Genomic DNA, 9,872 nt, shown 5'->3' with positions numbered 1-9,872 from the left:
TTCTCCTTGCAAAAGTGACTTTGAGAAACTTGAGCTACCTCTCTTTCTCTCTGAGTGGTTCTCTGTCTGTCTCTCTCTCTCTCTCTCTCCCTCTCTCTCCTCCCCCTATCCTATCCCCAGGGTGCCGAGGGGCGTTCCAGATTGGAGCTCTACACACACACACACACACACACACATACACACACTCTCATGAACACAAAGCAGTGTAAATTAGTGACTGCTGGAAAGAGTTAACCCCTGAATTAAGATGCTAAATGCTTGTAAATGCTTATTTTTGCAGTTATTTTTTTTATCAGAGTTTAGATCTGATTGTTTTTACTACAAAAAAACTTCATATATGTGCAAGTTTTATGCAGATTTCATATGAAATTATATTTGAACATGTATTCGGATGGACAGTAAATATACTGTATATGTATACTGTCACTGTCAGAACAGAAACACAGTAACTTTATAGGAGAAGCAAAGAACCTTCCTAAAGTCAATGTAACATGATGTTAAACTTGATGTTAGACTTTGTGGTTAAATAGATAGAAGATATTTAGTTTGAAGGAGTGTTCTGGGTAAGATGACTGGAGTTCAAACTTGTTTTAACGTTCGGCTCAAACTATTTGACCTCTTTTGCTCCCTCTAGTGTCAGACTGTCCCGGGCCGATCTACAGACCAGCCATCAGTCGGAGCATAAACTAGAGTCCAGTATAGAAGCAAATCCTTAACATTTTAGCAGTTTTAATGTACTTCATCATATAATAGAATAGAATCTAATATACGGTGATATGATCTGATATGATGGTTTGGACACTCCAGTTCAAATTACATCAAAATCTGTCACATCCTTTACAGAGACACATTTCTGAACACTGTTAAGCATAATCACTGTTCATTTTCTGAATTTAACATATTAGGAAAAGAATGTGGCCCATGCTAAAGTAATGGAAATTATTTTAATTTTATTTTTATTTTTAATTATTTTAATTCAGAATAATGAAGAAGCTGTGTGAAAATGTGCAGATAATTTTCTGTATAAAATGATGTAACATAGAGTGTGATGATGATGAAGATTATTATTATTATTATTATTATTATTATTATTATTATTATTATTATTGTGTTTGTATACAATAATAATGAATTATAACAAAAAGAAGTTTCATGTTTACTTTTACAAACTTTGGGTCTGTGGTGTAGCTGTCAGTCAGTCTGGCTAACGAGCTCAGCTCAGCTGTCCAATTTAAATGTTACGCTGAGGTGATCGAGCTGCAGCGCCGGTCATACCTCAGGTCATTATCAGTGTTTCTAAACAGTTTTGGCACTTTATTATTGGTAAATTATTCAAAACAAAAAAATATTAAGTATGAAGTAAAGTTTTCAGACTAAAAGAAAATGGCTCTAGGTGGAGAGGAGGGGGAATGAGGTCGGGGGTTATTAGCATTTTAGAATGTAGGGATGTATTTAAGGGTTTGATGCAGTAAAAGCTTCTCCTGTCTTTAAGCTCTGATGGCTGAAGGTCAGTAGCAGCTCTTTACTGCTGAGTAACGGGTGATGGGTCTAAAACCTCCACTTTATCCCTCCGTCTCAGGTGAGCTGCACACACCCTGCATTTCTGTCCCTGCCTCCACTCTGTCCCCATAGATCTATCTATCTATCTATCTATCTATCTATCTATCTATCTATCTATCTATCTATCCATCTATCTATCTATCCATCTGATTATTTATCTATCTATCTATCTATCTATCTATCTATCTATCTATCTATCTATCTGTCTATCTATCTATCTGATTATTTATCTATCTATCTATCTATCTATCTATCTATCTATCTATCTATCTATCTGTCTGATTATTTATCTATCTGTCTGATTATTTATCTATCTATCTGTCTGTCTGTCTGTCTGTCTGTCTGTCTGCCTATCTATCTATCTATCTATCTATCTATCTATCTATCTATCTATCTATCTATCTGTCTGATTATTTATCTATCTATCTGTCTGTCTGTCTGTCTGCCTATCTATCTATCTATCTATCTATCTATCTATCTATCTATCTATCTGTCTGTCTGTCTGTCTGTCTATCTATCTATCTATCTGTCTGATTATCTATCTATCTATCTATCTATCTATCTATCTATCTATCTATCTATCTATCTGTACCTTTGCATGTCTGTCTATCTATCTATCTATCTATCTATCTGTCTGATTATTTATCTATCTGTCTGATTATTTATCTATCTATCTGTCTGTCTGTCTGTCTGTCTATCTATCTATCTATCTATCTATCTATCTATCTATCTATCTATCTATCTATCTATCTGTCTGATTATTTATCTATCTATCTGTCTGTCTGTCTGTCTGCCTATCTATCTATCTATCTATCTATCTATCTATCTATCTATCTATCTATCTATCTATCTATCTATCTATCTGTCTGTCTGTCTGTCTATCTATCTATCTATCTATCTATCTATCTGTACCTTTGCATGTCTGTCTATCTATCTATCTATCTATCTATCTATCTATCTATCTATCTATCTATCTATCTATCTATCTATCTATCTATCTATCTATCTATCTATCTATCTATCTATCTATCTATCTGGGCATGGTGACCTCAGCCTCATGTACTCCAGAGTGTCCCATGTCTATTGATCAGTACTTTGATTTGGAGTTCATATTGGCCATATGTAACACAAATATATATATATATATATATATATATTTTATTATTCTAAATGTTATTATTGCTGGGTCCGGTGCAGACAGTCAGCGGTATGTCTCTTGTGGAGCGGGTGCGAGCTCAGGCTGGGCTACTCTGGACAGCCCACTTCAGCTCAGACAGAGAGGAAAACCTGGGCTTGGTCCAGAGAGATGACCTGAGCCGAACCTACAGAGAAAACATCTCACCATCCAGCTCTCAGAGCGAAAACACAAATGACGAAGGCGAAACTCAACGCACACAGCTCAGGATCACCACTTGGGAGGCAGGATGGAACGTCACCAATGCTATACAGGTACGCATGCAGATGTAGCTTGAAAAGCTTCGCATTGTTTAACTGGTTGAACTGAAGGCCTAACACAGCAGATTAGCTGACTAACGGACAGGTTCTCCTGAAAAAAGCATGACTTCTGGAGGTTCTAGATGCATCATTGTCTCTGAGTAAGAGTGATAGTGTGAGCAGGTTTTAGTCAGTTGTTAGCAGCAGATCTGTGCCAGGACTATTTACTGAAGGAGACTGTTCCACTGCAACTGATGGATTTAATACATTCAATTGTCTGTTAGAAGCTTCAGCTCAGCATTGGTTTGTATCAGTGTGCACAGTACAGGAACCTTTGTGTGCAAAATTAGCTTTAGCATTGTTTTCTATGTTTGGATATAACATATAGCATTACAAACTGCAAGAGCTGCGTGGCCCAGAAGAAGCACACAGCAAAACATTATAAAATAAGCTATAAAACACAGTGAACTTGAACTTGAACTGTACAATTTACTGCTTTTAATAAAATAATAAATAACTACTAGCTAAACTATGTTGTGATACATACATATTTAGTGGTTAATCAGCATGCTTGGATATTTACCCAATCAGAAGTCAGAAAAGTGCAGGTAAATAGTGTGTTTGGTAACACTTTACTTGGATGGTCCATTATAGATACCTCATAGATGCCCACCTGTCACTGAACTGTAAGTTGAATGTAAATTATTGTCTATTGAATGTAACCCTGCATATAACCGTAACCTTACCATAACTTCACCTATACCCTTAAGGGTTATATTTAAAGTATAGGTTACGGTTAGGATTTAGGTTTAATTCAAGGGTTACATTGATTGATTGATTGATTGATTTAGGTGCATGGTTACATTTAATAGACAGTGTTTTACATTCAATTTACAGTTCAGTTGCTTTTAAGAGACATTCAGCTGAATGTTAGTTAAATGTCAGGTGACTCCATCTAAGTAAAGTGATACCATGCTTTTTACATAAGCGTAATGTACGTAAAGGGATTTGACTGTTTTCTTTTTGGGGATAGAATGCTTGTAGAACTTGTGTGTGTGAACTGCCAGTTTGTCCAAGCAGGGTTTCAGTGTTGTTCATTTTTGTTCTGAGCAAATAAAGTTTAACAGTCCAGATAAATAACTTTTTAAACATACTTGCTTGGGCCAGTGTAGCCCCGCCCATTCACACTGAAGTTTGGAGTGTTTATGCCTGAACTGCTTTTTTAATGAGGTGCAGAGTTTGGAGTTTTTTTTTTTGTGTGTGTGTGTGTGTGTGTGTGTGTGTGTGTGTGTGTGTGAGTGAACAACTGAGAATCCATGCTTTCGTTGGCGGAGGATTAACTGGTGTTAATGACCTGAGTACAAATGGGTGCTTTGGAGCTCAAACACACAGCAGTGGTTCTGCCACACAGAGTGTATTATCGCAAAATTAAACAAAGGACACACACAAACAAATGCACACATATACACACACACACACACACATACACAATCTAATCATTCTAAACAAATGTTTTCACAATGGTGAAGCAGAGTGTTAATCAACTTTTGCTCAACATGTTCATTTGGATGCACATCACTCTGCTAACATGCCCCATAAAATCCCTCCTACTGTACACTCATGCCTTTTCAGTATGTATACTATGATGCTATGAGTGGGGACTGTCTACCGGTGGCATTAGAGCTAGGTCTCCAGTTCAGACCACAATTTGAACAAGAACTTGAGCTTGAGGTCAAATGATCGTAAGGTGTCCGGGTCTGGAGACAGCAAAGCAGCCCCAAACCATGATGCTCCGTCCACCGTGCTTCAGTTGGGATGAGGTTTTGGTGTTAGTGTGCAGTGCTCTCTTTCCCTCCAAAGGTAGCGTTGTGCATTTGTTGTTAAAAGTTCTACTTTTGTAGTTTCTCCCATTTGTCCAAGAAGCATTGTTAAACATCCAGGTGGTCTTGGGAAAACCTGAGATGGACCACAGCTGTTTTTTAAAAGCAGCAGCTTCTTTTGTGGTGTCCTTCAATGAACACCATTCTTGTTTAGTGTCTTTCTAATTGAGGACACGTGAACAAAGGTTTTTGCAGTGTGTAGAGTTCTGTATGTCTTTTGCAGTTACCTTTTCTCACCTTTTTTTACAATGGCCAGTTTTGCTCTTGAAAAGGTCTTAGTAGCAACCGTGCTTTTCTCCAGTTTCTTTAGTTGTAAACAATTTGTCCAACCATAGATCCCAGGTCTTTTGCAGTGGTTTAAAGCTTTATGCATCTCTACAACACATCTTCTGAGGTCTTCTGAAAGACGTTTGCATCAAGACATGTTGTCCTTGAGAAGAACAGCTTTGTCAATAACCAGGCCGTTGGTGCCTTTATTAAATGCTATGTGTTCTTAGTTTACTTTTTCAGGTCCTCCTGAAATCGGCGCCCTGGGGTTCACTTCTAGCAAACTGTGGTGCAGTCTGCTGCAGTTAGGGAAGCTTCGACTTATCGCCTGCATGGCTAAAATCCTTTACCTACAAGGGGAACAAACGTCTTGTTTGCAGCTTCCTGTACAGTGAAATGCCACAACTCCAGAAAGTGCTCTTCTTGACTGCTTGAGTGTTTGCATCCAAAGAAAACAAGGAAAAGCAGTAAACAGATGAAACCAGGTCCCACAGATTAGCAAAAATAAGAGTGGAAAAGTGACAGTCGAAATTGCTCAATCAATCCACGGTTTGTATGGAGTTCTTCTGTGTGAAAGCAAACAAGTAATAATGAGCTCCTCCAAAATGAGCCCATGATCGGACATTTTTTTTGTAATCATAGCAGGAGTTCAGGTATTTCCAAAGGGTTCACATGCTTCAGTCATAAACCGTTTCACACAATGGCAGCAGCTGGTTTATTGAAGAGAGATGAAAATGTAAATATGTCAGCATAGAGATGAGATGGCACAATAAAGATAACAGCACAAAGAGGAGAGTGTAAAGATGGCAGTATAGAGGAGATGTTAGATGCTAGTACACAGTCCTGTGTGTTATATATGTGTTTATGTTTTAGGGTATCTTTGTGTTGGGTCTGCCCTATGCTGTGCTGCAGAGTGGTTATACTGGGCTGCTGCTGTTGGTTCTCTCAGCGCTGCTCTGTTGCTACACCGGCAAAATCCTCATATCCTGCCTGTACGAAGAAGATGAAAACGGCCAGTCGCGACGTGTCCGCCACACTTACGCCGACATCGCCGACGGCTGCTGGAGCCACCTATGCCCATGGCTGGGAGGCAAACTGGTCAACGTTACCCAGGTGGTGGAGCTGATGATGACCTGCATCCTATACCTGGTCGTCAGCAGCAACCTGATGTGCCACAGCTTCCCCTTTCTGTGCTTGAGCCCGGTGACCTGCTCGGCCTTGACCTTTTTGATCCTGATGCCCTGCATGCTGATCCGTGACCTAAAGGTGGTATCGCGGCTCAGCTTCCTGTGCTCCCTGGCACACTTCCTCATCACCTTTGTTGTGATTGGCTACTGTTTGCGTCAGGCTCCGCTGTGGGCGTACAGAGGGCTGAGGCTGGCGGTGGACTTTGATGGTTTCCTGGTAGCGACAGGTGTTATTATCTTCAGTTACACGTCGCAAATATTCCTGCCCACGCTGGAGGGGTGCATGGTAGACCGAGGGCAGTTCGGGGGAATGATGGACTGGACACATGTGCTGGCATGTGTTCTGAAGACTGCATTCTCAATGCTGGCATTGCTGACCTGGGGGGACGACACCAAGGAGGTAATAATACCAGTGTACAGCTGGCAGTGTAAAGATAGTGTAAAGTGTGTGAAAATACATACTGTAGGAGTTCAAAGATGTAAATGTAAACATGCCAGTGGGAAAAAAAGTGCTTTGATGTAAATATGTAAAGTTGTCGAGACGTCAGAAATGCTAGATTACAGATGCTAGTGTGAAGACGCTAATGTTAAGATATCAATGTTAAGATATCTCGTGTTATCATTGCCATGTAAAGACAACAAAGTAAAGATGCCAGTGTCCAGATTGGAGTTTAGACATGGCAGTGTAAAGTTAGCAATGTAGAAATGCTAATGTAAACATGTAAAGTTGTCTGTGTAAAGAGCACAATATAAAGGCACTTCTGTAAACTTGCAGTGTAATATAGTATAATATATTAAAGTGTTAACAGTGTAAAGATGTCTGTAAATATAACAGTGTAAAGATGCCTGTGTAAAAAACCCAAAGAATAGATTCCATTGTAAAGCTGTCAATGATGGCAAAGATGCCAGTAAAAAAGTGGATTAATAAATGGCAATAACCATTTCTCTCCCCCAATACCCCCACCCCCCACACTAATTCTCTCAGGTGGTCAGTGATAATCTGCCCCCTGCTCTGAGGATGATGGTGAATCTGTGTCTGCTGGCTAAAGCCCTGCTCTCGTACCCTCTGCCCTTCTTCTCTGCTGCCCAGCTGCTGCAGACGGGTGTGCTGCAGCCGGAAGCTGGGCAGTGCGAGCTGTCAGACATGCCGGAGTGGCACACACTCGTCCTCCGTGCTTCCCTCCTCCTCCTCTCCTTCGTCATGGCTCTGTATGTCCCTCACTTCTCCCTTCTGATGGGTCTGACGGGCAGCGTGACTGGAGCGGTGATGACCCTGCTGCTGCCGGCTCTGTTTCACCTGCAGCTGAAGTGGAGGCAGCTGAGCGCAGGGGGAAAGCTGTTGGACGTGGTTATCCTAGGCCTGGGCTGTGTGTGCAGCCTGGCAGGGGTCATTCGCTCCATCAGGGCCATGATCCATGCCTTCACTGACACATAGAGACATTATTATTATTATAGATATAGGCAGGTGCATAATGCAGGTTTGATCTAGTTTGATCTTAATTTGGACAATAATAATAATAACAAGATATAAGATATAATTATAACAATAATAATAATAATAATAATGTCATTATTTTTATAATAAAAAAGTATGTATAGTCATAATTATTTATATGTATAAAGCAACATTATGTGAGAACTGGTATTTCTTGCTCCTGGACAACCCTACAGACAGGAAATGGCATTCATGCATTTAGCCACCACTAAAAGACACATATTTCACATGCATTTTACAAGCTGAGAGACACAGGACCATCACTGAAAGTGAAAGAATCATGTGGACTGAGACGATAGAGTAGTATTAAGGAATTTTACACTAATATAACGCAGCGTTACACAGTTTTTGCTGGTGCTGTCCTGCCCTCTTCACCAAACTTACCTAGTGCAGTTAGCAGCGTGCCGAGCCTGGAGTAGCAATGATAGAGATGCTACTCTCCCTGTTGTAGTCAGTGTAGCATCAACATTATTTTAAAGCTGTTAAAAAGTTAAAATGCTGCATACTAATGCTTTAAGAGACATATTGGGACTTTTTACTTTTACTTTTTGTTTTATTACTTTACTTGTTACTTTTAGTAATATTAATGGTAGTCATCCTCAGTATTATTATTATTAAAATTATTTGGTTATATTTCTTTGTATTTTAACCAAATTTACTTACTACTAGAGCCAGTTTATCCAACCATAGGGCTAATCTAAACACACACACACACACACACACACCTGTTGTAGTATCATGCAGATGTGTGTGTATTAAACAAGTACTAAACACATGTAGCCCTGAATCCTGTACTGTATTACAATGAATATGAAATATAAATATCTTGTTGCTGTCCTGCAAAAAAACTTCCATCCCATTTTTCCTGATTTTAACTTTCTGACAAATTCTTTTTTTTTCACCATTGAAAGTTAAGGTTTGTTTACTTTGTCTTAAAAGTAAGTTTAAAAGTATATATTTACAGGCATGTGAAAAAGAATGTACACCCTCTTTGAATTCTATAGTGTTATGTATCAAGACATAATAACATCTGGCCCTTAGCAGGTCTTAAAATGAGGTTAATACAACCTCAGATGAACAACAACACATCATTATTTAACAAAAATGAAGCCAGAATGGAAAAGCCATATGTGAAAACTAAGTACACACCTTGAGTCAATAGCTAATAGAACCACCTTTAGCAACAATAACCTGAACTAATGGTTTCCTGTATGATTTCTCTCACATCATTCTGGAGGAATTGTGACCCACTCTTCTTTACAATGTTGCTTCAGTTTGTTGAGGTTTGTGGGCATTCGTTTATACACAGCTCCGACCACAGCATATTAATTGGGTTGAAGTCAGGACTTTGACTGGGTCATGGCAACACATTGATTATTTTTCTTTGTCAGCCTTTCTGTTGTAGATTTGCTGTAGTGTTTGGGATCATTGTCCTGTTGAATGAGCCAATTTTGCAATTTCACTTAAGAGGAGTTCATGGTGGACTCAAAGACCGCAAGGTGCCCAGGTCCTGTGGCTATAAAACCCAAAACATCACCCCTCCACCACCATGCTTGACAGTTGGTATGAGGTGTTTGTGCTGAAATGTTGTTTTTCACCAAATGTGGCACTGTACAGTATGGCCAAACATCTCCACTTTGGTGTTTTCTGTCTAAAGAACATTCCAGAAGTAGTGTGGTTTGTCCAGATGCAACTCTGTCCTGCTGCCATGTTCTTTTAGAATAAAGCAGCTTTCTCCTGTAGCCCTTCCAAACAAGACATACTTGGTCTGTCTTTTTGTAATTGTACTTTTAACATGCTTATTGAATATTAAAGATGCTAACAGAGTCCTGTAGAGTCTGAGATGTTTTTGCAGTTTCTCTGAGCACTGCATGGTCTGATTTAGGGGTGAATTTGCTGGGACCTACTGGGAAGATTAGCAGCTGTTTTGGATGTTTTCCATTGGTGAATAATCTTCCTCACTATAGAATAGTGGACTTCAGATTATTTGGAAATGGTCGTATAAGCCTTCCCAGACTGATGGGCAGCAACAACTACTTCTCTAAGATC

The 9,872-nt window shown here is 39.5% G+C and overlaps 1 protein-coding gene across 1 annotated transcript; it reads left to right on the top strand.

Annotated features, from left to right (window-relative positions):
- Window positions 1-2,599: 2,599 nt before the first annotated feature.
- On the top strand, window positions 2,600-9,616 carry LOC140574979 (vesicular inhibitory amino acid transporter). The gene is made up of 3 exons (XM_072695083.1): window positions 2,600-3,009; window positions 6,015-6,728; window positions 7,314-9,616. The coding sequence occupies exons 1-3, from the start codon at window positions 2,731-2,733 to the stop codon at window positions 7,761-7,763; spliced, it is 1,443 nt and encodes a 480-aa protein (XP_072551184.1). The 5' UTR covers window positions 2,600-2,730; the 3' UTR covers window positions 7,764-9,616.
- Window positions 9,617-9,872: the final 256 nt, after the last annotated feature.

Source organism: Salminus brasiliensis, chromosome 1 (genome assembly GCF_030463535.1).
Source record: "Salminus brasiliensis chromosome 1, fSalBra1.hap2, whole genome shotgun sequence".
In the NCBI taxonomy this organism is placed as follows: domain Eukaryota; kingdom Metazoa; phylum Chordata; class Actinopteri; order Characiformes; family Bryconidae; genus Salminus; species Salminus brasiliensis.
The sequence above is the reverse complement of the archived record's forward strand: the minus strand, read 5'-3'. Positions and strand labels throughout refer to the sequence as shown.

What these genes read in the sequence shown, in the direction of transcription:
- LOC140574979 (XM_072695083.1), top strand. Translation starts at nt 2,731, where the DNA reads ATGTTATTATTGCTGGGTCCGGTGCAGACAGTCAGCGGTATGTCTCTT. An exon ending in ACGTCACCAATGCTATACAG is followed by an intron (nt 3,010 to 6,014) that starts GTACGCATGCAG and finishes TTTATGTTTTAG; the next exon opens with GGTATCTTTGTGTTGGGTCT. An exon ending in GGGGGGACGACACCAAGGAG is followed by an intron (nt 6,729 to 7,313) that starts GTAATAATACCA and finishes TAATTCTCTCAG; the next exon opens with GTGGTCAGTGATAATCTGCC.